The sequence below is a fragment of the Cutaneotrichosporon cavernicola genome (genome assembly GCF_030864355.1).
Source record: "Cutaneotrichosporon cavernicola HIS019 DNA, chromosome: 1".
Taxonomy (NCBI): domain Eukaryota; kingdom Fungi; phylum Basidiomycota; class Tremellomycetes; order Trichosporonales; family Trichosporonaceae; genus Cutaneotrichosporon; species Cutaneotrichosporon cavernicola.
The window spans coordinates 48,809-74,573 of NC_083393.1; the positions used below are offsets into that span (position 1 = coordinate 48,809).

The window sequence follows — 25,765 nt, forward strand, 5'->3', positions numbered from 1 at the left end:
GCCTACTCGTAGGCGGCGTCGAAAAAGTCGAGCTCGAGCTTGACCGCACGTGCAAACATTCCTTCCATCTCCTTGCGCATCTCGTCTCCAGCCGCGGCGGCCACGCGGTCAAACTCGTCCCGCAGTAACTGGACCCACGCCTCGAACGCTGGGCCGCGGTGCAACTCGATCCACTCGGCATACAACCAGTCGTCAGGCGGAGGGGTTTCGGAGGTCGCCCAGTCGAGGTAAAGCCACTCGGCGACGAGGAGGACTGTGAGCGCGGCAGCGTACGATGAGCGTGCCTCGTCCATGAGGTGTAGGAAGCCCGCCGTAGCTGCGTGGGGCGTGTAACTCGAGTGGCCGACCAAAGCTTCCAGCGACGCGGCAGTCGGCTTGAACTTGGGATCGAGGCGGGTGAGCGCACGGACAAAGTACCCGTCCTCGTCACTGGCCACCATACCGAGCTGCCGCGCAATTGCGAGCCGCGCACCGGGTGAGTCCGAGTGGCTCACCGCTGCGCCCATGAGCGCCACGAAGGCGTCTACGAATAGGTAGTCCTGGCTCAAATACCGACGCATCACTGCTTCGGGGACAGTGCCGGTCCACAGGTCCCTCACAAAACGATGCGAGGTCGATGCGTCCCATTTCCCCGTATAGGCATCGCGGAGCGTCTTGGAGAATGAGGCCATGAGAAATGATGGTTGATGGAACACGTCAGACACGTCAGACGTCAGATTCGTCTGATGGCTGGTGGAGGTCAGTCAGGCTATCGGTCCGGAATTCGAATCTCTCTCAGGCTAAACCTCGTCCGTCAACTCGTTTGTTGCGAGGTGGAATCAAAGACTTGTGGACCCACGAGCAGTCGGCCTGGTTCCCGGCCACCCAATGCATCTTGTACTGCCCCTCACTGTGTATCCACCGTTTGCAGCGGGCAAGTCACCCATACTATTGCCGTCACATACATACAAAGATGCGTACATGGCCCAAAGTCTATCACTTTACGCTCTACGCTCTACGCTCTACGCTCTACGCTCTATGTACCCTCCAAAGCGTCACCAGTTGCCCCACAACTCACGATGGTTCTGATCCTTGAGGACACGAACCCACATTTCGGCATTTTGGCGCTGGATGTTTGACTCGTACTCGTCCCACTCGAGGCCAAGCTTGTCTGGCGGGCTCCGCGGGTCTCCATTGCGGCGGAGTCGCTCTAGCGCAGGGATCGCGCCCTCGCTCACCCTGCGGAAGATGGCGGCAGGTCCCTTGATGTACGTATATGACGCCGTGTGGCGCTCGCTCACGAGGACAGGCGTTCGTGTGATGATAGCCGCGGCAATGGTGCTGCTCGCCGTGTCGTACAGCGTGCCTCGACTGGCAAACGCTGGGATAAGAATGTCTGCATCGGCAATCAACCGGTAGTAGTCGGGGTAGCTGAGCTTTTCATCAATCGTGATAATGTTCCTGAGCGATTCGGGAATCTCGACTGGTGATTTTGGGTTGAGCTGACCAACGAGGTGCAGCTCAAAAGGCTTCTCAGAGTCACCCTCAAACACACCGTTGTCTCCCATCTTGTAACCCCACAGGCCCGGGTCGGCATGCACGCTGTTGTTCAAGCTGCGGAAGATCTTCTTGTAGTCGCGTCGTCCTTGCTCAATGTTACCCTGGATGACCGCCTTGTGAGGGAACGGAGCAACGTGCTTGAACTCTTTATCTGGCGGATAGACAAAGCCCTGGCGCGCTAGCGTCCAAAGTGTTGAAAAGCCATTCAACTAGCTCACAGGAATAAACGTCTCGAGCTTGACGCGTTCCCAAAACTCGTTATCTTCAGTGTCTGCCCAGTATTGCAGCTCGTCCTTGATTGTCTGGTGGACGTGGTGACCTAACACCACCAGCCGGATTTGGTCGCGTTCCACGAGGGCTTGGAGCTTGTCCTTGAGATTGCGGGCAAATGACGCGCCGCCATGGTGCACGACGCATACAACGGTGGCTGTCGACTTGAGAATGTCGTCGTGAAAGTGATTCAGGCCATCGGTGCCTGTTGTCAGCAGGAACCTAGTTTGCCTGGCTGGCGGGAGAGCCCCCCCCACTGAGGCGTCCCGTCTTACTCACAAGTGGTGAGCACCAGGTGATCGATTTCGTCTTTCTGGAGCCACTCGCGCACTTGCTCTGGATGCTTCTGATAGACAATCTCAGGCTCGTATGGGATGATGTCACGGAGGACTTGGTCAAACTTGAAGCGAAAGCGGGCTGAGGATTATTAGCTCAAGCTCATGGTTCCAGTTGGATCCCACAAGTCTATTAAGCTCGGCCAACGTGCGGTAGCTCTGTCAAGCAGGCCCGGTGTAGTTGGATTCGTTACTCACTAGCAAATGTCATGGTTACGTTGAGCTGGCTGAGCGAGTGAGCGAGGGCGCCGGTGACCTCGTCATGAACTGCGCTCTCGTAGAGGACTGTGCGACCTGCGCGAACGGTGGGCAATGATTGATCCCATTTTGGAAGGAAGGGGACGTCTGGCAAGGTTTGATTGATATGGGAGAAGGTGATGAGGATGAGGGAGATTGCTGCGATCAAGAGGACAATGATTTGTCTGCGCTGTAGCTGTGGCAGCAGCATGGTGAGTGGGTGGGTGGGTGGGTGGGTGGGTGGGTGGGTAAGTGAGTGAGTGAGCGAGTGAGTGAGTGAGTTGAAGAGCAGGGTGTGGTATGGCTACAAATAGAGTCTGACGACTGACCTGACATCTGTACAGCTGACAGACTGGAATCCGCCGGGCCACCGTGTGAATGCCAACCCATTTTCCCACTTTTTATCCTCTGCTCACTCAAAGGCTTCTTTTCCAGCCTGTGCAATATCCGGATGGCGCGGATGGTGACAAGTCAATCAACTCGACCCCTGAACACTAAGGATTTTGTTGTATCCAAACCTTAATATAGTTTACTTTGGCCCCAAAGAGCTACAGGGTTCAGAATGGCTTTTCCTAATCGCCCTTTGGGTCCTTTGAAGGAATAGTATAATCCTATCAAACAGGGGTCAGCCCCCATTCAACCTCTTTCTTGAATGGCCCTGGAACCCCTGGAACCCCTGGCTTACCCGCAGTGGTTGTGTCCTGCAACGACATGAGAGAACACGCGGGACGTCTGTCTGTCAGCTGTGCATTCTCTGCTCGACTCTGCTCGACTCTGCTCGACTCTCCGGCGTCGGGTTCTCATATGAAACGCGGCATCCAAGTAGAGGTACCACTTGCGTAACACTCGCACGACTCCTCTCCCCTTCCCATACTTCCCACCTCGCCTTGGCTTCTGGGATGCATTGGGCACTCCGCACCTCTCCTCTGGGTACATGTGCCATCTTGTTTGATTCATCTTGATACATCACTCACCAAGAACATGTTCTTGACCCCCCGTGTGGCAGCGCTCCTCGTCGTATGGGTTGCCGCCCTCTTTGCCTCTCAACATTACTTTCTAGGCAATCCCGTCGTGACTCTCTTTCGCCAGCCTTTCACCTTCCCCATCTTGATAGATGAGCCGCCAACCCAACGTCGCGAGGACTGGCACGACAGTGTCAGCCCACTCCACCGCCCTTTTCAGCCACTGCAACAGCCCACCCATTTCCCACGCCTCAAGCCCACTCGTTTCCTACCCCCCGAATGTCTCGAGAGTTGGCTGGCAGACGGTAAACTCCACTGCGACCATGACACTCTAGGTCAAGAAGACACCCTCGACATTGTTTGGCTTTGGGTTAATGGCTCAGATACACGATGGAAAACCGAATTCGAGTACTGGCACAAACACCATAATATCCACAGTCCAATTAGGCACTTTCGGTAAGTCTTGCGAATCAACACTTTACTCAAGGCAGTGAACAGAATGAGCTCGTCTACTCGATGCGAAGCGTACTTGCCGCGCTCAAGGGCGCTGTACGCACGGTTCACCTCCTCTTGTGGGACACGGCCTTTCACACCGACGACGTCCATCTCCTCCAACCTGAAGCGCGTGACAACTTGCAAGCCGACCTCGATGACGACGACAATGAATATACCTCCCTGTCAGAATACCTCTCCAAAACATGGCGCGTGGTTCAGACTCCCTCGTGGCTCAATTTTGGGCGCACTCACCTCGAGACGCCTGGGGAGCGAACGCCCCACTTTCGTTACGCAGCCCATAGCGAGATCTACCGCATTCCCAACGTCGACTCAGATGGTACTCCCCTAGAACCAGGCGAGGCAGCATGGCACGAGCGCGAGTGGCTCAAAGACGCCCTCCCGACATACGACTCGATGAGAATCGAGAGTCGCATTGCATTCCTCCCCGACATGGCCGACGTAGCAGTCGCATTCAACGACGACTACTTTCTCCTTCGACCGCTGGCCGTGTCCGACTTTCACTCGCCGCTGTACGGGTCCATCCTGCGTTTTAAGCATGACAACGTGAGTCAGAGGATCCTGGCGTGACAGCCGAAAAAAAGCCGTCAGTGCGACCGTGCGGTTGTCAGTCGATCCCTGGGTTTCATCTCTCGTTCCCGACCGAGCTGACACACAGGAACGCATCACGACCGAGCTCAACCCCCAGTTCTTCGGCACTGACGGCGAGTACGGCGGCCTTTTCCAAGCCAACCATCTCCTCAGTCAGCGATACCCTGTGGTACCACGTCCTTACCTCCTGCACGTGCCCAAGGTGATCACCCAGAGCCTACAGGTCGAGGCGACCCTCATGTTTTCCAAGATGAGCACCTTGAGCGCGTCCAAGCGTTTCCGCGAACTGCCAATTGGGCATGGCGACTTACAGAGCCAGTGGCTGCAGATTGCGCTTCGCACCGAGCGGTGGCGCGAAGCCATGCTGTGGACGTGGGTTGTCGCCAAACTCGGTGGAGCGAATGGAAGCTTGGGCCAGGCCGAAAGAGAGCAAGTCGGTCGCCTCCTCGGAAAGACGCCAGGAACAAATGGCAGTGTCGAGGTCGTCCGTGGACCACGCGAGACGCTCAAACACATCGAGACAAACTTTGCCCATGCAGGTTGGGATAACCCCAAGAACACAGAGTATGTCTGGAGCTCGCTTGACGGTCATCTACCCATGACGGGAAAGAAAACGGCCGACCCGGTCGAGAACGCAAAGTGTACCATCGACCTCGAAAAGTGTTTCGACACATTCTGGACCGAGGGCCAGACCACTGCGGCGCACATGTTCAAGCACCTCGCGTTCCGTCACCCAAAATGCGGCGACTGCTTATTAATGGCGCTGGTGACGGCGTCGGGTCCGCTGTGACTCAAGGAAATCTTTCCCTCCCCAGACGCGACGTACACAATCCCCAAGACGGCGTCACCGCCACCGTACATCGCACCACCACATCTCCCCATGACGCCGACGTGGGACGAGGCCGATTTCTCGCTATCCAAGGCATTGGCCAAGACCGCCTTGCCGGGAGACAAGGTACCGCTGCGCCAGTGGACCATGCACCTCCTCTCACGATACTTGTACACGTATGGTGAGTGCGACATCGACACGGCCCCTTTGAACCAACGAGTCCGCTCACACCAGGCAAGTCCGACGTCGTGTTCACGCAGCTGCGCACGCCCGAATCGGCGGCCGACCAGTTTGCGTCCCTCGACCTTGACGAGGAACCAAGCGTGCTGTGCCTCAATGACGACATTGAGCGCAACTATAACGAGGTGCTCGAGCTCGTCGGTACCTGGTTTGAGAAGCGGTGGCCCAACAAGGCGGGGTGGGAGCGGTAGAGTGGATGTGGTGGGGACGTTGAACACTCAAGGGCAAACAAAGTCGCGCTTGAGCCACGTGTCGTCACGCACGTGGGACATGGCATGTTAAACTAGCATACACTGCATATGGAAGGACAATGCATCGACCAATTGTCATCCACCTGACCACCTGGACGAGCAGGATGGGTTGCAAGCAACATGCAACGATTAGGCAGGCGCAGGTGGTCCCATCGTCCACGCATGCCATGGGCAACTCGGGTGGGTGATCCAGAACATTGCGCCAAGCTGGAGAGATAGCTGTAATGTCGTAGTGTACAGTCTGTGCGCAGTAGGCGACGGGTACTGACGATGGGTGTCCAAGTAGCCCAACCATCGACAAGGCAGGTGGGTCCACCCGACGAACCAACAACGCCCACCTCCCTAGTCATCAGGAGCTCGGCGTGATGGATACTCCAACTTGAATTGGCACATATCACGAGAGATCGCATATATCGATACAAGGGGGTCGGGCCAGCAGACAAGAGTCAGACTCCAACGCTACAGGCGCAGCGCGCCGCCGCGCATCTCGTCGTGCTGCATCCAGTCGACCTCGTCCTCGCCGCCTATCTTGACGGCGTCCGAGTCGCCCGTCAATTCCGACCCGTCCTGGCTCCCCTCGGCCTCTGTGAGCTCAAACACCTCTGGCCCATCAGGCAACCCATCCTCGCCCCGGTCGCGCTGGTCGAGCTTGGCATACCCCGCTTCAGGCTCGCCATCGCCCATGATCATGGCGTTCCGCCCCGAATTCGAGTACAGGTGCACGAGGAAGGTGATGACGAGGTACACGAGGAAAGAGAGGGAAAAGTCAAAGAGCGCGTAGGTGACGTGGTCGATGCCGAGCGCGTTGGCATTCTTCATCTCCTCGTTGGTTGCACTGATGAACGTGATCCCGCTCAATACGAGGAGGTATGGCGGGAGGTGTTGGAAGATGCGGACGGTGGGAGAGGGAGTCGCTCCGTCATGAAGCACAAAGCAAACCTCAACAACGCGCAAGGCGCCAGCCAGGATGAGAGCGTACCCGAACATTGCGTGAATCTGGAGTTAGGAGAATCAGGGACGAGGCTTGCCTTTGAAGAAATCATGAGCTCCTGCTCGTGCGCGCTCATGCCCCAGCCAGTCATGATGATGATTACGGCGGGCACAAACGAGCGCTTGCCTTTGCGGCTCAGGAAGACGCCGAGCAAGCCGCCAGCCCACCACAGCACGCCCTGGGGTCAGCTCTAGCTCTGGCACACAATGGCGTACCATCATGGTGTGTTGCATGTCCTTGTGTGTCCATGGGCCGCCCTGGTGTTCGGTAAACGTGTTGATGATGCCCCAGACGAGGATGACGCTTGAGTCGAGCATCTCCTGACTACATCCGCGGCGTTGGAGCCACGCACCGCCGAGGTTGAGCATGATGACCAGGATGGCGGCGTAGGCGATGAACGCCGAGCCCATGATATAGTGCGCGAGACATTGGTTGATCTCGCCTCCGCGACAGAAACCGAGCGCGGTCACGACGCCCATGATGATTTCTATATAAGCTTGGGGGGTTACTGTAGACTTACGCGTCCATCCAATGATAGGGAATGCCATTCCCAGAGGGCCGTGTACTCGCCTGATCCATGGCCGCACGGTCTTGTTGAGAATGTGGAGCCTCAGGAATACGCCACACGCCGTCTGGACCATCAGGACCCAGAAGATGATCTGGGCCATGATGCCGTGCACTGTCGCTGCGAACTCGCGCCCGCCGTGGTTGTGTCCGAGGTAACTTCCCACAAGCGTCGCCACTACACCGACAGCCTGGACGGGGACGTGAAAGCGTGATCTGCGCTGGTCAGCCTTTGCTACACTTTCACTACCCGAATAGCGGCGGACATACTTGGACAAGCCCAGGACCATGCCGATAGGGAAGAGGATGGCCCATACAAACGTCTGCACTGCCATCTGCCGTCAGTGACTATCGGGAATGCACTGACGTGGGTGTACATGATCCAGTCGATTGGGACCTTGGGATCAATGTCGACAACTGCAGGGTGTTTGTGGGCCAGCGCTGCTGTCAGTTCCATCTGGGCGCGGGAGTACCGAGGGGAAACCAGAGCGCCAGCAGCGCGACGCGTCCGGCGCGTTCCATGGTGGGCAATTGAGTGCGGTGGGAAATGAGGTGGGTGGGAGATGTCCAAACTGCTGGTATGGGATTGGGGATGGGGTGTGCAACCGGACTAGGACGCTTGAGTATGCGTGCAGGTGTGACTGTGAGTGAGTGTGAAGATGACAGTTGTGACATGACCAAGGCCGAAGATTGGATCACAGATGCTCCAGCCACGGAGCGACGCAATCCATCTACAGGCTACAGCTATAACACCCTGCCATTTTTTCCAAACGGCCCGACCTAAATGCCGTGCCTAACCTGTAGGATGGATGTTCAACTTGCTAGCTGAGAACAAGCAAAGCGCCAGAGCTCAGATCACGTCTGCGCAATGGAGTAGCAACCCAAGCTAACACAAGTCGCAAGTTAGAATCCCCAAGCCGCTGGGCTTCTGAGACGCGGTAAGCAAGTCGCCCAGTCTTCGACGGATCATGCCCAACTCGTCAATCCTCGCGGCCACTCCTGTGTGCGGGCAGCATCTGACTCTTGCTGACTCGGCGCCACTCCCGCTCCAAGTCGGAAAACACACGAATCAATGCATGGGCCACTCAGCTCTGACAAGTAGAATACACTGCCGACATCTAGTACATGGCGGGTGGTGATACTGAGATACGTAGCGCACGCAGCGCTACGCACAGGGCAAGATGGGGACCCCATTGCCGGCTTTTAGTAGCCGTGGCTGTCTGTCAGCGTACTCTTGAACGAGTGAACGGATGACTCACATGACAATCTGGTCCTTGGCCTCCTTCTCCGAAAGCAGGCCCTGGCTAATGATGAAGCTCTTGACGTTGGTACGCTGGTCACCCTGGAACTGGAGAACGTTGCCGTGGCCGTCCTTCTTGGGGGGGACCGGGCTGTCCTCGTCGTCCGAGTCGGCGCTGTGGACAACGTGGCCATTGCAGGCAAACTCCTTCTTCATGGCCTTGAGAAGCTTCGAGAAGTTGTACTTGTCCGGGATACCCTGGACGGTGGTGATAGTCTTGCGGCCATTGCGCTGCTGGAGACCTGGTGTGAGCGATATGATCGATCCCGCCAATAAAGGGTGCAAGTCGACGTCGAATGTGAAGCGGGAAGGAAGGCGCATTTAAACAGGAGGCTCCAATAGAGAGCAAGGCCGTCCCCGCCAGATCTGTGCGCTCCACCTCCGCCATCCGTTGCGCACACTGCCTTTCTCCGTCGCCACCGGGACAGTCACTCCATGTGTTCACGGTTCATCGTCGCCATATACCACTCGCCCCGACGCGTACTCACGAATGTGGATCTTCTCAGTCTTAACAGGGACGACGGTCTTGACAGTCGTCTCCTCGGCGAACGGGTCGCCGCTCGCGAACGGGTCGTATGGCCCGGTAAGGTTGGTAGCCCCGGCACTAGCCGAGGCCTTGCTCTTGGTCTTGGAGGAGTCCACCTTGGTAGCTGAGGAGCGTGGGGGCATTAGAGACGTAGGGGCGTAGAAAGATCAGGGTGGTAGTTAGACGGAGAGCGGTGGCGAATGTGACGTTTTAAGAGGCGGCGCAAGGGGGTTCGAGTGACGTGAATGGAAGTGTGTTGATGAAACAAGTGCGCGCGCGAGTGCGAGGTCAAGCAAGAGTGGAGGCGAATGTGAAGGCGTGGAGGAAGGGCACGGATATCAGCACAGACGTACACGGACCTCGTTCGCTACCAAATACGCACTCGTGCTCATTCAATCGAGTTTGGTCGAGTTTGGTGTTTGGCTTAGTTTGACTTGTTGTTGTTGATGATTGAGATGGAGAGTGGTGTGTAAGAGTGTTGTTGTATGTTATGTGAGTGGCGGCGCGTGAGCTATCATTCGGAAGTCCTGTGGCGACGATAGTGTGGGGTGACGGGGTTTCGGGAATACCTCTGTGGCAGCGCCTCTTACATCACTTGGCGGGTCGTTGACATCCGAACCGCCAATTCGGGTGTCTCCCGGTCGCCAATATTGGAGACTAAAATATGCATGTAGAAGTAGATGTTCCGCAGTCTTCGTTCGACGATTGGGTGCAGAAGGGCCATTTGGTCTTAGAGGCGTTTTCTCAAATTATATCTGAAATAGGCCGCTTAGCTCAGCTGGTTAGAGCATTGTACTAATATCCAGTGGATATCAGTAATGCAAAGGTCGGCAGTTCGATCCTGTCAGTGGTCATTCTCTTTTGCCAAAGCGACCAGGTGATTGCGGAGGAGTGTGCGACATTCATTCATAACTGATCGCACTGGTCGCCGCTGATCACTGATGGCTCTGGCTCTGAAATAATTCATGTCTACTACCTTAAACACAGCCGCTAAGCCGGGTGACTCTGCACGACAACCTTGCCTCCAACGCACACAGCGCCCCCAGCATCCCACTTTCGCGCGTCGCCGCCCGTGTCGTACCCATCCGGCAGGATACGCATGGCGCATGGTGTCGCTCGGGATCCTGGTGTCAGCACTCGAGACTCGTGTTGCGCAGAGTCTTGCGCTAAATAGGCCCAAGTCGCCATTTGGACTCACTCTCACACCATTCAACCACATGTCCCCGCTCCTCCAGGCCCCTCACGACGTCCTGGCCGAGCCCCACCACTCGTCTACCCCGATCGCTAGACTGCTCCAGTACAGTAACGTTCGGCAGGACCTGGTTGTGGATTCTTGGCTGGGCCAACGCCTCCCCCGCCCCCAGATTGTAAGCCAGCATATTCCGCACGGCAAGGATATTGGCGCTCGGGATCGTCGCACCACCAGCAGCCCCGCCCACCGCCACCGGCTCCCCGTCCTTTAGCACAATGTACGGACACATACTCGACAGAGGCCTGCGCGAACCAGCCACAAAGTTGGCTGGCGCAGGCGCATATCCCCATACATTGGGCCGGCCCTTGACGGTAAAATCCAGGACAGAGTCGTTGAGCACAATCCCCGTACCAGGGACCATGATGCGCGACGCCCACGCCGTCCCGACCGTCGTGGTCAGGCTGACTACTAACCCACTCGCATCGGCTGCTGCCATGGACGACGTGCCGTTGTCGTCAACCCCAACCGCGCCGGGAAGGTAGTACTCTGGCGCCTGCGTCTTCTCCTGAACCCGGTCCGCGGCACCACGCAACATGGCGGCCTGGACCGCGTCGACGGGGACGTAGGCCGGGTCGCCGAGCTCGGTCCGAGCTCCAAAGGCGAGGCGCATCGCCTCGACCGTCACATGCTCGTCTTCGACACTTAGGGGTTTGGAGAGTGGGAACGAGTCGAGCGTCTTCAGCGCACCAAGAAGGGCTGCACCGCTGGCTGGGGCAGGGACCGAGAACACCTCGTGGCCGCGGAAGGTTGTAGAGAGCGGTTCACGATTGACCGGCGTGTATTCTGCTGTCAGCGGATGATGGAACATCACTAACACCAGTCCGACCCTCCTCCGACTCACTCTTTAAGTCGTCCAAGCTCATAACCCCACCACGTCCCTGTACAGCCTTGACGATATTCCCAGCCACCTCGCCGCCGTAGAACGCCTCCGGTCCCCTCTCCCCAATGGCCTCCAACACGTCCGCGTAATCCTCTCTCGCCCACACCTCGCCGACCTGGATCAACCGCCCGTCGCGGCTGAACGCACGCACGAACTCGGGATCGTCGGCCATCCATGACCCCTCAATTCTTGGCGCGTTCGGACACTCGCGCGCGATAAAGTCGTACAGGTCCCTTCCCATCCGTGCGCCCCGCGACAGCTTTACGCTCGGGGCGAACAATGACGCCCACTCAGCCTTGCCGTACTGCTGATGCAGGCGGTACAGGCCCTTGATTTCGCCTGGCACGGCTACCGCGTGTCCGCCGTGTGGCGAGGAGTGGGCCATGAAATTGTCCATTGTAGTCGCGGCTGGCGCGCAGCTCCGGAAATCGATGACGTCCCATTTCTCTGGCGTGCGAACGAGGACAAAGCCACCACCACCGATGCACGAGTGGTACGGCGACAGTACACCCACAGCCAGGACGGCAGCGATCAGGGCGTCCACAGCGTTGCCGCCTGCTTTGAGGATTTCCGCGCCAATGGCCGACGCTGTCGTATGCTCGCATACTACCGCCCCGGTTGTGGGTGTGTGTGTCATTGTAACTGCGCTAGGGTGGGAGAGGCGACTGTGCTAGGGTGGGAGAGATGACTGCGCGAGGGTGGGAGAGGCGACTGTGCGAGGGTGGGAGAGACGACTGAGCGATAGTGAGATTAAAAGCAGTCGTATGAATGCGAGAATGTGGGCAGACGCGACACGGTCGTGATCTGGCGTTCAGGCTATCTCCGAGATGTTCTTTTCCGGAGATGGCCGAATGTTAGTTGCCGATCGTTGCCGACGACGCGGCGGTCGCCCGCTCGCCACACTAGCGTTCAGCATCGCTCCTCGTGAACGCCACGCAACCCTCTCATCTGCATCTGTAGTCCACCAACTCATCCCAGAGTGCACTGGCGTCCGTCTTGGCTTGTTTCCGCCCCAGTTTGAAGGTGGTCGACCGAACATCCTTATCTTATCCCGACAGGTCCATCGCCGTCGAGTATCATCCCCCAGTGATTCTGACAGGCGTCGAGTATCATCCCCCGGTCATTCTGAGTATTATTCCCCGTCATTCTGACAGGCGGCAAGATATGTACGGCACAAGGCCGCAAATTCTCGGCCAGTCCGTCTGGCGCAGCACCGCACTCACCCTTGGGGCCCTCGAAGGAGTCGCCGATGGTCCCGCGCGCGCGGGCCACAGCTCGCTCAGCTCCGACATGTGATTGACATTTGATGTTTGGTTGCTATTTGATGTTTGGGATATTTGATGTTTTGATATTTGATGTTTGGGATGTTTGATGTTTTTTTTTTTTGTGTTTGACGTTTGCACCCAATGTCAACAGTATTGTTCCTGGCGGGTAGTAGTTCTACGTGGCATCTGAGAGGCCCCGCCGGGCAGTGTCATTGGCGTCGAGTTGTCAGAGGCATCTTGGGCGGAACGGAATGGCTTGCGCTTTGGTACGGCTGCATCTCTTGGTGCGAGCCTGACGTGTCTCAGCAGGGCGTGCTGCAGCGCTGGCCTATCTGCAGGCGCCGAGACCACACCACACACTCCGTCCAAATGCCACTAGTGCATGCTACATGTGTTATGCTTTTATGTTTGTGCAACAGACTCGCTCGTCGCCGACCCGAGCTCAGATCTCAGTCCTGTTGATGCTCTCCTACTCGAGGCCTCCTACTCGAGGCCGCTGGCACGCGCCTCGACCCACGCACGCTCGCGGCCAACGGGAGTGATGTTCTCGCAAGGCTCACCGTTGTCGCGCACAACCACCGAGTCCTCGAGACGCACACCGCCGACGGGGAGGTAGGTCTTGAGGACCTCGTGGTCGACGAGCGGGCTCTCCCACACGCCGTGCATGTCGAGCAGCTGGGGTGGGAAGTAGCATCCAGGCTCAATGGTGAGCACCATGCCGGCTTGCAGGGGCTGGCGAATGCGGAGGTAGGTGAAGAGCTTGGCCGGCACCGCGGCAGAGCTGGCCGGGACGTCGAGCTTGACCTCACGCAGGTACTGCAGCGAGTCGTGGACGTCGAGACCGATCGAGTGGCCTGCCGTCAGCTCAGATTACATGGGGTTACTCACCAAGGCCGTGGGGGTAGAAGGCGGCAGACAGACCACTCTGGAGCATCTCCTCGGCGGTACCCTTGAAGATGCCGAGCTTGATGAACTCGTCGATAAGCACCTTGTGTGTGTGCAGGTGGATGTCGTCCCAGTGCACGCCGACACGCGTGCGCTCCTCCGCCTCCTTCATCATGCGGAGAACAATGTCGTAGATATGGGCGGCCTTGGGCGTGAACTTGCCACCGTTGCCGACAGGGATCGTGCGCGTCACGTCAGACGCGTAGCCCTCGACCTCACAGCCGGCGTCGATGAGGAGCACCTGGGGCTCAAACGCGGAAGTGTGCAGCGACTTGGTCGAGGTGGCGTGGTCGTGCTCGGGAACGTCACCACAGCACCCACGCGCCAGGCGGCGGGGGGTGAACGACGTGTCGCCCGGCGCGCGGGGAGAGGCGGTCGAGGGAAAGAGGCGGTCGTTGCAGCTGTTGTTAGATCGGGCTCTGACCACCTCTAGTCCATTAGCACTCACACATAGTGAAGAGTCGACGCGTGAGACCCCGAAGCAACAATGGGCAGGTACGCCATCTCGGCGCCCATGCGACGGCAGGTGGCGACGAAGAGCGCCTCGGCGTCCTGCTCGCTCTCGACCTCCCATTGGGTCATACCCTCGAAGCCAGTCCGTTCCTTGGTAGCAGTCACGGTGGCCTTGGCACGCTTGGCAGCGTACCGCCCAAGCTCGCGCATGAGGACTTCGTGGGCGCCGGAAGTGATGCCGTTGGCCTTGCGCATGAGCTCGAGCTCCTCAGCTGTCTTGGTGAGGCGGGTGAGGTGGAACGCGCGGCGCAGGTGCTCGGTGGAGTGCTTCTGCTTCTTGAAGGCGTCAAGCACAGAGGAGGGAAGGGGAGGGAACTCGTGAGTCACGGGGAGGGTGTGGATGGTCGCATCGCCGAGCTGGGCGAGCTGAGCCTCGAGCTCGGTGGTACTGCGGATCGCACCGGCGTCGAAGCGCACGGCGGCGTCCTCGAGGGTCGGAGGAGGGATCGACCACATCGTCTCGAGCGGGTCCGCGGGTGGGACGAACAGAGTGTGCTGAATGTCGGAGCCGTTGAAGGTCACGAGGACCGAGGCAGTGTGGACATCGTACGCGCCGGTCAAGAAGTTGAAGTTGGCCTCCTGGTCTGCGGGTTAGTTTCGGGCACTGGTCGGCACATACGGAAGGGAAGCTCGCGGTCCGTGTCGTCGCGGCACGATGTGGGGTGGCCCTGGACGAAGATGGCGTGGTTCTGCTATCAGCGGATATTCCAATATCGGACAGTGGCCACTCGACTCACACCATTGCGCTCAGCCTCGGGCATGAGCTTGACGAGCTCAGAGACGAGCTTGCTAGCGTGTGCGCGAGCGGGAAACTTTGTAGGCCTGTCGACAGTCATGGTGATGGTTAGTGGTAGTGGTAGGAGTGTGCAAGAGAGATAATGAGAAGTAGAGTTATTTAAGGATGTAGCAACACAAGGAACGTTGATTGCGGCGGAGTTGACCGTGAGCCCCACATGTAGGAAATGTACCACATGGATGATTTAGGGTTGCTAACCGCCAGGCCGCCAGCTAGATCCGCCCGCTCCGCTTCACCCAATTGTCACCCGACACGGGGACTGACGGGGACTGACGGGGACTGCACACCATGTTACTTCGGAGACGCCGAGGCGGAAGGGCCGGAATGCAGTGACCGCAATGCATGCTAATATGACAACAACAATGGCCCGAGACAAAGCTCAAATACGCTCCGTGTAGGTAAAGCGGTCTGGCTTGGACGACCGGCGGGGACGCTTGGGCTCGGGTCGCTCGGGTCGCTCCACGTCTTCGAGCAGCTTGTCGATGCGCGCCTCATAGTCAAAGTCGTCATCAGTGCCGATGCCCATGTCGCGCGTCGCTGTTACTGGGGTCGAAGCGGACGCGGGATGGGCGGTCGCGTCGGGCTTGGGCCCCGGTGGGACCTTGCTCTCACCGAACGTTACCGTTGAAATCACAACCCCAAACACAACGAACACTGCAATGATGGCAATGGCGCGCCGCGTCGCCTCCCACTTGGCGCTCTCAATCTCCGTCTTGAGGTCTCCGATGCTGATGGTGGCTCGATTGTTAATCTCCTCGATATTGATGCTCGCCTGCTTCATGTCGCTCCGCGTGTCTGTTTTGCGGTTGCCCATTTCGAGCTCAATATCGTGCTTGAGCTCCTGTACGTCCTCGCTCATCGTGAGCTCAACCGAGTCGATGTCTCTCCGAATTGCGCTGAGTGCGTCTCGTCCAGCTATTCCCGCGTTGCGCTTACGTACGTTCCATTCTGTGCGTACCCTTGAGAGCGCCGCTCTGAAGAGGTACGCTTGCTGCTGTCAGGTGGGTTGGGAGGCCGACTCACGTCATCAAGCTCGGCTTTGCTGAGCATATTTTCGGATGCGCGGTCGACGCGGTGCGTAATGAGGCTTCTCACGCTCTCCATGAGTACTCTGGAGACGTCGGGCTCGATGCTCGCAGCGTTGAGCTTTGAGACAAAGCGGTGCGTGTCGAAAGGCTGCCGCACTCGTTTTGGTGTCACAACCAGCGGCTCGGGGAGTGGGACACGCGCGACAGCAGTAGCAGACGAGTCCAGCTCGTCCAGTGGTGCGGAGCTGGGCCCCGTCCGGACGCGTCGCCAGTCGTCGGCACGTTTCGACTCAGGCTCGGGTTCGGGCTCAGGTTCGATCTGGATCTCGTCGGAAGGCTCGGGAACAAAGTCCCGCCCGATGTCCGTTCCGCCGTTGTCTGCGTCGCTTAAGCTAGGCCCCTGACGACGCGTGCGGCCCTCAACGGACGCGTCGAGGGGTTGTTCTGGAGGTAGATCTGGCTGAGCGAAAGGTCGCCGGGACCTCGGCGCGAAAGTTGATACAGGAGGCCGAGGCGGTGCATCCTGCGATGGAGCTTGAATTGACCTCGTATTAGGTGGAGGCCGCAAGTGGCCCCTGCTGGGGATCCGGCGGCACACGGCTAGGCCAGGTGGTCGGAGCATGAAGGCGAAGGGATAAGTAGTGATGATGATGATGCGTGGAGGGATCGAATAGGAGTGGATGGGATGGGGAGTGACCAGGGGTAAGTCCCGCATTCGTGCCTAGTTTCCGCATTACTCCGCCCTGCCCCACTCCTCCATCCAATGCACGTGACTCTAAACTCTATCATATGTTGCCACTGTTCTTCTCACGACATGATCAAATCAATCCAGTACGCATATACGCATGGCCCTCAATTAAACACGTTGGAACCTATCTGGGTGAAGGTAGCATTGCAGTAAGCTAGCAACAGAAAGCAGACATACCAACGCCAACAGCACACTATAATCTTCCTCCAGCTTTGGGCCTTGCCAGCCATGGTGCCTTGTACGCTTCCACCCGCACACAAAATCCACAGCTTCAGGCCGCGCACCGCAAGATGCAATATAAGTGAATTCTCCCACATTGCCCAGATTGGATGGAGCAAGCCCTGCGTGAGGTCGAAGACCGTGATACCAAGTCAACGTTCTGGCCGAGCGCGCGAAAGCCTTCCGGCTCCCCGTCACTTCCATCACGCACTTGTCCGTGTGCGCAAGTGAGTCTGTGCTCACCACATGGCAAACGCCAGCTTGACCGCCATTCGCAACCGCTTACCCCTCCCTCCCCATTGGCAGCGAAAGCCCGTGACCGTCCTCCTCTCTTCTCCTTCTTCTCACTCTCAGTGAACGCCCGTGTTCCAGCCTGTGAATGCGAGATGAATCCAAGCTCCCCATGGGAAACGCACAGACCATTCTCCATCCTCCGGACTACCGTGTGTTGCTTTTACTCCGTCGAGCCCCTGCCACTTCCATAGCCCCAACGTGACCGGCTTGCTGGTCTCTTCCTCATCCCAATGAGCGCCTCCCTCACGTAAAATCGTCCTTGGGCTCACCGTTGTTCTTTCGGCAACCTGTGCTCCAACAACTAGGATAGGATATTGCCGAGAGTGAGTTCTTGGACTGCGTGACTGGGGATGCGGTGTTGCAGTGACGAGCATTATTGCATTTCCCGGTCGACCGTAGGGATGGACATTGTACGTCCACATAAACAGACCATTGAGTCAAGGAGAATGACAAGGCGAGTGATGATGTTGTGAGTGAGAGAGTATAATGTGGAATGGGAGAAGGGGGGAATGCCAGGGAAAGAAAGTGGCGGTGGCTTGTGACAAGACGACAAGTAGTGCAGGGATTAAGGAATGCAATCCAAATTCTTTGGGGTTTGTACCACGTATGCCACAATGCACTGCTGTATACTTTACAGTCAAACACCAGAAATCAACTCGCAAATTCACCCACTCATCTACTTTAGTCGCCTCGTGGCTGATGACAGTATCACATGTAATAGAGACGGACGTCAGCCTCGAGAAAAGCTACTGGTTTGCATGGTCTGGACTCGAGTCTTTGTGGAGATAATTTCTGCCCTGGTAGTGAAGCAAGCACGCCCTGTCCGATTGCTTCAACCTTCTACCCCTGCACTCCTTCCCTTCATAGCCTGATCCTCAGAATAGCTGCTCACATGCCTAACGCTTCCATTCATGTCTCGTGCCCCTCTGCGCCGCAACAATGACCAGGTCGCTATGCACATAATCGGGTAAATCCTCATTCCCATTGGATTTACCTGCGTGTCACGACATGTACAACAATGTGCTGTGCTCCCTCAGATCCTTACCAAGCGTAGCTCCCAAGTCACCAGCGACAGACCCCCCATCACTCATGACGGAAAGAGAATAGGAGCGCTGGGTGTTAGCGGATGACATGTTGAAGGCTCACAGTTTCCGGAAACTGCTGCGCTGGACCCAATGCCCCCAATAGATCTGGATGCGGGTCCCGAGACGCACGCCGCCCATGTAGGGCTCGACGAGCGTAAGGGCCGCCGGAACAGAGCCACCGCCGCACATGGCGACGATACGTGCGAGCCAGGCAATGATGTAACAGTCGGCGATTGACTGGGGTCAGCTTCGCTTCAACGGCCCACTCACTGGATCGTCGCCAAGGGCGTACGGACCTGTCATCTTGACCTCGAGCTTGGCAAAAGTCCCTGGGAGGTGCACGGTCCAGGCTGCCCGACTCGCCTCATAGTATTCGAGTTGTCGTTCCTCGTCCACAGCTCCGCTCCAGATGTCCACGAGAGCCTGACTTGTCCGCCACTTGTCCTCTAATATCGCCACAACCTCGCCCCACCGCTTGCTCTCCTTGTGGTCACCGTTGGCTACCGCCTCTGACGCTCCATCCCGAGCAATGTTGAGATGCTGGGTGAGGGCCATCTGTCGGTCTCGCAGTCGGACACCTTGTACACCTCGGAGCTTGACCCGCAGCTCGGATGCGTCACGTGCTGTCACCTCCAGGAAGTTAGGGTCCACCTGTGGCGACCGCACCAGGTCTATCAAATCTTCACACAGCACACGGTCTCGGCGTTAGGGATCGGCTTTCTCGGTATGATCACTCACCCTTTTCTGTCAATGGGGAGAGGGTCGGCGCTGGTCGCCGAGTCGCTGAAGATGGAGGAAATGGCGGACGGCTACCATCGATAAAAGCACAGATGCTCTGTAACACAGTTAGCAAACCTCTACATACAGGATTACTTTCAAGTCGTCGAGAATGTGGAAACGGCACTCGTCGATGTCGTTTCCAGGGTCCAGCCGCGGCAGTACAAGTGTTGGTATGGTTGCTGTGGTTAGAGAAGGTTTCGTGGTGGGCAGTATTCACCATTACCGTTGATTCTATTCGCATGTCAGCGTCAAAGCATGGTTTGTACCATGTACAGGCTGTGCACTTGTACTCACTTCAAATAGCTTGGGGAGAAATTGTTGCCAGACGCTGAATTGTCAGTGGATATTCCGTCTAAGCCGGAGAGTATCACCGCGCCACGTAGAACTCACTGATATCGACGTGTTGAACCTCGTACTCGTCTTCTGGGTATCCCTTCTCTAGCAAACACAGTCGAGGTACAGTGCTGAGAAACGACGATGGCCAACTGATTGTGTGAGCTAGTCTGGAGAGGATTCTATTAAGGAAAACGCGGCCGGAATGGTCGGTTGTCAACCGAATGGAATCGGTGTGAACCCCGGATGTTCTCCAACGTCGGTGCGCGGCGCCGCAGAGTCATTCTACGGCTTACGACTCAACAGGACGGACGAGTTCCGCGTGGCGCTAGTTGTCTCATTCTATAATCTTGCCACCTTCCTCTTGCCTTTCCGCACACAGGCGAGCTATTGTGAACCAGAGGGATGACGTACCAGTAGAGGACCGCCTTTGGCTTGATGTCGCTGACTGTCGCGGAATCGGCGAACCCTGTGGTGGGTTGGTGGCCATCTTGCATGGAGATGTTGTTGGTTGGAGGTGAGGCTGACACGGGATGGTAGGTGTATTAAGTTGAACCAGTGATAAAGGTAAGGAGGAAGGAATGAGGTTTGTTGACGGGCATGGACGGAAAGGGAAAGAGTTGAAGTCAAGTTACGTTGAGTTTGGTGATAGTCAAAAGTTTAGTAGTATGAAGAGTGAAGAGAAAGAATGAAAGAATGCTTGATCATTTCCATGCGTCGGGTTGTTTTGATGTGTGAACGGTTGGAATAGATGGTTTCTTAATGAGCGTCATGACTGGGTAATGAGTTTGAGTATAAACTGGCTGCGGACAGAGGATTCAGGCATCCTCAGAGGCAGTTTGAGGCAGTTGAGTTGTTGAACCGCTTACCGCTTGATATCCTAATTGATCAACTATTACCCTATATACCCTATTTTGCCCTTCTCGCTTATAGACCTTTGGGCCTTTGGGCCCTTGGGCCTGTGGGCCTTTGGGGATGTTACCATAAAGGGATCAGAAGGATCAGGGGGTCAGGGGGATCAGGGCCTGTCAGGGGCATTAAAGATCGGGGGCAAAAGGGACTACTGGTGCCTGATTCTCGGATCTTCGATGATGCCAACCGTCCCAACGACCCAACAGTCCAAACAGTCCAACAGTCCTATAGAGTTCCGGGTGACAACACTGCCGCGCGCGTACCATTTACTAGCTATCAGGGATTATCCAAGTCTAATAGGTATTTGCCTGTTCGGCAAGGCTAGGTAGGTATTGAACTGGGATGAACGGCAACTTGAAGAATCGGGGATAACCAAGGACCAGGGTCAATTACAATTACAATACGATCGTTGCGAGTGATTGAACGATTGAACGGTTGACACGGTCACGTTGATATCAATGCGCGTTCAACCATCAACCACCTTCCTCGACCACCTTATAGTAATAGTATAGCTTATATCCCATCAATTCCATCAACCCGACCAACCCCCCCGTCACATCTTATTCTGGATCTCTAACTCTCCGGTCTTGCTACACAATCTTTCATCATCTCACTTCTCACTTCTCACACAATGGCCAATCCAACCCTACAACTGCAACAACCACTCATCAAGAACACTGTCATTCAACTAAAAGCAATCTGTCAACAGGTACGCACGCTTACCGATTACTTACCCATGACTCAGAACCCAAACCCCACCCACTAGCCCGCCCTTTCCCGCTCCGACGCTCGCTTAGCAAGTCCGTTGTGGCCCTTCCCACACCTTCCCTTCTCATCTTCCCCCTCATGCCTCCCTCTTTCATTCTCTTTAGCATCCATCGACCTTGGAGACGTCTGCGTCACCCAGATTACCATCTCATTGACTCGGCTCACAACCTGACTGACATTCCTTGCCTGTTGTAATCGCGATTCTGTTCCTGCCACCTTGCCCCTTTTGACTTGAACCCCCCTCTTCCTCCACCCGGCTCAAATGCAACTTGTCCCATCCAGCTTGGCATTCATGGCTACTCAAAACTCAACAAGGCGCAGCTCGTCGATACAATCCAGCGCGCCACCTCGACCACCTCATCGCCTCTGCCTTCTCCGCCGACAGTTCCATCGTTATGTACTGTCTCCTCTGTCGTACCGGTGATGACGTCGGACGCCAAGGTGATCAGCAGAACGCCCAAGCCTTCTGCAACCGACCCTGTGGCACCTACCACAACCAAGCCCACAAAACCAAAGCGCGACACGTCTACCAAGGCTCAGTCCAAGAATCGCGCGAACAGCAGCACCAGTAGCGGAAGCAAGAAGAAGACGAAAACCGGACCGTCCACAATCGCCTCAACAACGCAGATTTCGGCCCCAAGTCCACTCCCCAACACGCAACCCATCCCGCCCATTCCTTCGCTGCCTTCATCACTTCCCAGCACCCAGACGCAGGCATTGCGTCCCTTCCCGCCATTGTCCATCGCCACTTCCTCCGATTGGCCTGCCCTTACCACCGTCCTTGCCGATCACGGATCAGAGGGGACGACAAACAGAATCACGAAACGCTATGAAAGCACGGCTAACGACCTAAGACCAAAACTTGTCCAGCTCGCCTCCAAGACCTCGGTGAAACGCAAAACGATCGTCGTTACGCCATCCCGGCCAGCTATCCGTGCAACCAAGAAATTCGTTCCGCTCACGTGCTCGACTGTTCGACACGTTTCACAGTCGTTCTCCGCGGGTTCTGCCGGACCTCAGTCCATTCCAAGGGAGAAGAAACCTCAGTTGTTTACACTCCCTGCAGACGCCAACCGGAGCGACCGCGTGAAACACATTCAGAGCCACTTCCTCGATCGCCTGTTTCTCAACCTCAATCAAGCTCGAGACACCCATCAGGCGGTGGCTTCGGTACCTGCCGCGCTGCCAACCCTTGCGTTCTCAGGCCTGCACGGTGAGCTATATGACGGGGACCTGGATGCCTTCCAAGTCGCCCTGCGGTGGTGGATCGCCCGCCTGCACACCACTCTCCAGCTTGGCTCGGCACAGGAATGGAGTGCAGCCGCAGGAGGTAGGGGTCTGCTCGGACCGGACATGACGTTGTGGCCAGCAGTTGCGGAGTGCAAGAAGGTCGTCGAAGGGATCTACCTGGTCGTGACAGCCTCTCAGAAGCTCCAGAACAAGGACAAGGTCTCGAGCCGCAGTCGCGATCCTCCAAGCACCGAGCCTCAAGGCGTAACTTGCGGTCGATACCTCGTCCTTGCGTCAACAGGTGACGTGATCGCGACGGACGCACCATCTTCCGCTACTACCGAACCGCTTACGATCGAAGGGTGTCTGGTGCGCTCCGATTGGCACTCCTACATCCTCAACCTCGTCTCCTCTCCGACGGAGACCCCCAGATCGTGCGTTGCCGCCAGCACCATCCCTTCGATCACGTCTCATGTGAGGACCAAGGACAGCGTTTCAGCACCGTCAGGGATCAGCCGCTCCTGGACAGAAAAGGTCTGCGCCACAGGAAATGAGTGCGCTCAGGGAAAAAAGGAGCTGCTGCAAGTTGCTGAAAGGGCCGTGCTGAGCAGCTGCGTTCCCAACAGGTGCGTGACAGTTGGACCCTCATGCAGCCACTGACGATCAGCTATAGCGGGGAGAAGCTTAGCGCGATGCACATGGACGCTGAGTGGATTTGCAATACCGCAGACCTTAACTCAAGTTCTACGCGGTCCAAGACAAGTTTCTTTGCACTGTGGGCCTACTTCAAAGTCCACGCTGACCACAAGTGCAAGCCATGCAGGGTCCCAGAAGACGGCCAAGGAATCCCCAATACCGGTCAAGGCTGGCGCCACGAACTGGAGCAAAGTTGAATTGTACCTTCCTGAGTACGTCCGCGTGATCGCTGGCTGAGGACGTTTGGTGCCAGAGTTGTACACTCTTTCCCTCGAAGTGTGACTGACAACAGATCCCAACAGGTGCTCTCGGTTCATCTCCCAGGCGCACCAACTGCCCCGGCTCTGGCGATTGTGCACCGCGCGTCGGGCAAGTCGGACTGGGTCCTTCGCGAGACTGGACATGTGGTGGGAAACGAGGACGAGGGCGTCGCCGAGCTCTGGCAGGGAATCCTGGGCTGTGATCGCCACGGCGCAGAGGCGGATGTCGACGGCTTCTGGAATGGGTGGCAAACCCGTGTACGGGGAGACGAATGGGAGTGAGTGACGAGAAGACGCATCAACATGGACTAAGCGTTGTGGGCGGAAGACAGCCGGAGCTGATACAGATGTGCATGTAGAAGCCTCTGTTAACAATGCTGACCGATTTGAATCATCCACCCGTGATGTGGGTTGGGAAGTCGGCCGAGGCAACGTCGTTCTCTCCGGCAATATATGGGACGATGACAACATGGTTACTGGCGGAGGGCTCGTTGGTTTCCGTTGCATCTATCTGACACACGGAGTGGGGGGTTCTGAGGCGTTGCGGAATGCAGTCGTTGCAAGTCGCGCCCTACCCTGATTGTTTGTTCGCGTTAGCCTATGTGCCTGCCGCAACAACCCTGAGCTGGTAACGGATCTTTGGCGTTGCTCTTCGGATGCAGATGGACGCTGAATACGAGCAGCCACAGTAGCCAGAGCTTGTAGATGTAAATCAGAGGGACAGGTGCAGGCCCTCGCAAACTCGCTGTTGTTGCGCTAGTTGGGCCCTCTTCAAGTACATTTCAGGCACCATCCAGCGCGAATGGTGAAATGCGATGCAATTGCTACTACATGGGCTGGAGCAGCCTATCTGCCCCACAACTACTAGCCCACTCCTCTACCGAATCGGCCTACTGCTGTCCACGGCGCTTCCTCCGAGCCTCCTCGACACGCTGGCGCTTGGCCTCCTCGGGCGAAAGACGGCCAGCAGCGCGGTCCTGCGCATTGGCGTCGGCCTTGGCATCCTCCAAGAAGCCGGCGGTACGTGTCTGCTCATACTTCTCGCGGATGGTACTCTTGTGCTCGGCACCCGGACGCTTGGGGTCGACGGTACGAACGCGCTCCCGGCGAATGTTCTGGTTGGCATTGGCTGCAGCCTGCTTCTCGCGGGCACGCTCCATCATGCCCTTCTGCCAGTCGACCATGGCGGTGAACGTCTCCTTAATCGACGGGTTGGGGTTGAGCAGGAGGTCCTCGGGGGGTGGCGCAATGGCCTTGGGCGTCGGGATGTTGAGCATACGCTTGACAAAGGGCTGGCGGATGGTCCACGCCTGCAGCGCCGTAAACATGTTGGAGGTCGTCCAGTAGAAAAGGACAGCGGCGGGCATCTTGGAGACGAAGATGAGCATGAGCGGCGACGCAACCAGGAAGAAGTTACGGAAGTGAGCCATGGTGCGCTGGCTCGAGGCGGCTGGTGAGTCGGCACCCATGCCGAACACGAGGATCTGGAAGGCAAGCGACGTGATGGGCAAGATGTAGAGCGGGTCAGGAACAGTCAGGTCCATGACCCAACCAAAGCCACCCTCACGCAGCTGGGGCAGGGGAAGTGCAGCTAGCTTGCGCAGTCCGAAGAAGAGCGAGATGAACAGCGGCATGCTGACGAGGGGGAGGATCATGCCGCGGAACGGGCTCACGTCGTGTTCCTTCATGAGGGTGCGTAGGTTCTGCTGTGCGAGCGCAGAGCCCATCTGGTCTCCTTCGGCTTGAGACTGCTTCATGCGCTGCATGATGCCCTGGAATTGAGGGCTCACAGCTGCCATGCGCACATTGTGCTTGGTCGTGCGCACAAGGAGCGGGAACAGCATCATGCGCATCGTGAGCGTGAGGGCAATGATGGATCCCCACCACGGCAAGCCGGTGATGCTGTGCATCCCAACGAGCGAGTCACACAGCCACCCGGGCAGGCTGTACCAGGAGTGGTCCAAGCCCATGAGCTTCAGGTCTGACAACTTCATGGCTGCGTGCACAGCATCGGGCGACGCGAGCACCTGCTCCAGTGGCAGCCCCGAGTTGGTGATGAGGTCCTCGAGAGTTGGGGTGGAGGCGTTCGCCGGGCTCTGGGGGAGGAGCGGCGACGGGTCGCTATGGAACTGGTGATCGGGAGCCGTCGAGGTGAGGTGCGATGGGGCGGACACGGGCAACTCGGCCGGCACAGCAGGCGTGTCGCTCGCAGGAAGAGGCGTCGAGATGGCCGCAGACAATTGCGGCTCCACGGCAGTTGTGGTAGTAGGCGTCTCAACAACTTGTGCGGCCTCCGAGCTCTTGAACGGGTTCCATGAAAAATCGCGAGTTCCGCCCAGCTGCACCGCCAGTATTGTGCGAGGGGTCAGCGCCGGGCGCTTGCCGAGCGCGACCGCCGACGGCGACGCGCCTGCGCGCGCCATAGACGCGACAGTGAGGTGGCGCACAGAAGCGTGTGCATGCCTTATAGTCAGCGCGCCCCACCAACCAATCTAACTCACCTGCTCTGGGCGAGTGCCCTGGCCGGGAGGGAGCGGACGAGCATGGCTTTGGCTGTGATCGTGATCGTGATCGGATACCCGGAACTGCCGAAATCGAAAACGCAAAAGTGGA

At 57.3% G+C, this 25,765-nt stretch overlaps 11 protein-coding genes across 11 annotated transcripts; 2 read left to right on the plus strand and 9 right to left on the minus strand.

The window, feature by feature from the left end:
* Nucleotides 1–2: 2 nt before the first annotated feature.
* CcaverHIS019_0100240 (uncharacterized protein) lies at nucleotides 3–671 on the minus strand (the record flags this gene model as incomplete). The annotated part of the gene is made up of 1 exon (XM_060598122.1): nucleotides 3–671. The coding sequence occupies one exon, from the start codon at nucleotides 669–671 to the stop codon at nucleotides 3–5; it is 669 nt and encodes a 222-aa protein (XP_060452572.1).
* A 363-nt stretch (nucleotides 672–1,034) lies between these two features.
* Nucleotides 1,035–2,592, minus strand: CcaverHIS019_0100250 (uncharacterized protein; the record flags this gene model as incomplete). The annotated part of the gene is made up of 4 exons (XM_060598233.1): nucleotides 1,035–1,709; nucleotides 1,758–2,014; nucleotides 2,089–2,226; nucleotides 2,343–2,592. 4 exons carry the CDS (start codon nucleotides 2,590–2,592, stop codon nucleotides 1,035–1,037), a joined length of 1,320 nt encoding a protein of 439 aa, XP_060452573.1.
* Nucleotides 2,593–3,859: 1,267 nt separating this feature from the next.
* XPT1 (uncharacterized protein) lies at nucleotides 3,860–5,707 on the plus strand (the record flags this gene model as incomplete). Its single annotated transcript, XM_060598344.1, has 4 exons — nucleotides 3,860–4,402; nucleotides 4,515–5,213; nucleotides 5,244–5,457; nucleotides 5,511–5,707. 4 exons carry the CDS (start codon nucleotides 3,860–3,862, stop codon nucleotides 5,705–5,707), a joined length of 1,653 nt encoding a protein of 550 aa, XP_060452574.1.
* A 519-nt stretch (nucleotides 5,708–6,226) lies between these two features.
* CcaverHIS019_0100270 (uncharacterized protein) lies at nucleotides 6,227–7,844 on the minus strand (the record flags this gene model as incomplete). Its single annotated transcript, XM_060598455.1, has 7 exons — nucleotides 6,227–6,681; nucleotides 6,747–6,936; nucleotides 6,974–7,245; nucleotides 7,279–7,538; nucleotides 7,593–7,657; nucleotides 7,690–7,763; nucleotides 7,796–7,844. 7 exons carry the CDS (start codon nucleotides 7,842–7,844, stop codon nucleotides 6,227–6,229), a joined length of 1,365 nt encoding a protein of 454 aa, XP_060452575.1.
* A 681-nt stretch (nucleotides 7,845–8,525) lies between these two features.
* CcaverHIS019_0100280 (uncharacterized protein) lies at nucleotides 8,526–9,540 on the minus strand (the record flags this gene model as incomplete). Its single annotated transcript, XM_060598566.1, has 4 exons — nucleotides 8,526–8,538; nucleotides 8,582–8,864; nucleotides 9,111–9,272; nucleotides 9,531–9,540. 4 exons carry the CDS (start codon nucleotides 9,538–9,540, stop codon nucleotides 8,526–8,528), a joined length of 468 nt encoding a protein of 155 aa, XP_060452576.1.
* A 598-nt stretch (nucleotides 9,541–10,138) lies between these two features.
* Nucleotides 10,139–11,917, minus strand: CcaverHIS019_0100290 (uncharacterized protein; the record flags this gene model as incomplete). Its single annotated transcript, XM_060598677.1, has 3 exons — nucleotides 10,139–10,272; nucleotides 10,347–11,183; nucleotides 11,242–11,917. The coding sequence occupies 3 exons, from the start codon at nucleotides 11,915–11,917 to the stop codon at nucleotides 10,139–10,141; spliced, it is 1,647 nt and encodes a 548-aa protein (XP_060452577.1).
* A 1,111-nt stretch (nucleotides 11,918–13,028) lies between these two features.
* PEPP (uncharacterized protein) lies at nucleotides 13,029–14,839 on the minus strand (the record flags this gene model as incomplete). The annotated part of the gene is made up of 5 exons (XM_060598789.1): nucleotides 13,029–13,399; nucleotides 13,434–13,891; nucleotides 13,939–14,587; nucleotides 14,623–14,692; nucleotides 14,741–14,839. The coding sequence occupies 5 exons, from the start codon at nucleotides 14,837–14,839 to the stop codon at nucleotides 13,029–13,031; spliced, it is 1,647 nt and encodes a 548-aa protein (XP_060452578.1).
* Nucleotides 14,840–15,178: 339 nt separating this feature from the next.
* On the minus strand, nucleotides 15,179–16,349 carry CcaverHIS019_0100310 (uncharacterized protein; the record flags this gene model as incomplete). The annotated part of the gene is made up of 3 exons (XM_060598900.1): nucleotides 15,179–15,790; nucleotides 15,823–16,205; nucleotides 16,256–16,349. 3 exons carry the CDS (start codon nucleotides 16,347–16,349, stop codon nucleotides 15,179–15,181), a joined length of 1,089 nt encoding a protein of 362 aa, XP_060452579.1.
* Nucleotides 16,350–18,175: 1,826 nt separating this feature from the next.
* Nucleotides 18,176–19,783, minus strand: CcaverHIS019_0100320 (uncharacterized protein; the record flags this gene model as incomplete). Its single annotated transcript, XM_060599011.1, has 8 exons — nucleotides 18,176–18,200; nucleotides 18,235–18,410; nucleotides 18,444–18,871; nucleotides 18,912–18,941; nucleotides 19,171–19,184; nucleotides 19,248–19,281; nucleotides 19,344–19,438; nucleotides 19,701–19,783. 8 exons carry the CDS (start codon nucleotides 19,781–19,783, stop codon nucleotides 18,176–18,178), a joined length of 885 nt encoding a protein of 294 aa, XP_060452580.1.
* Nucleotides 19,784–21,389: 1,606 nt separating this feature from the next.
* On the plus strand, nucleotides 21,390–23,524 carry CcaverHIS019_0100330 (uncharacterized protein; the record flags this gene model as incomplete). Its single annotated transcript, XM_060599122.1, has 6 exons — nucleotides 21,390–22,630; nucleotides 22,808–22,822; nucleotides 22,864–22,971; nucleotides 23,006–23,104; nucleotides 23,185–23,430; nucleotides 23,500–23,524. The coding sequence occupies 6 exons, from the start codon at nucleotides 21,390–21,392 to the stop codon at nucleotides 23,522–23,524; spliced, it is 1,734 nt and encodes a 577-aa protein (XP_060452581.1).
* Nucleotides 23,525–24,042: 518 nt separating this feature from the next.
* CcaverHIS019_0100340 (uncharacterized protein) lies at nucleotides 24,043–25,697 on the minus strand (the record flags this gene model as incomplete). Its single annotated transcript, XM_060599233.1, has 2 exons — nucleotides 24,043–25,615; nucleotides 25,654–25,697. The coding sequence occupies 2 exons, from the start codon at nucleotides 25,695–25,697 to the stop codon at nucleotides 24,043–24,045; spliced, it is 1,617 nt and encodes a 538-aa protein (XP_060452582.1).
* Between the last annotated feature and the right edge of the window lie 68 nt (nucleotides 25,698–25,765).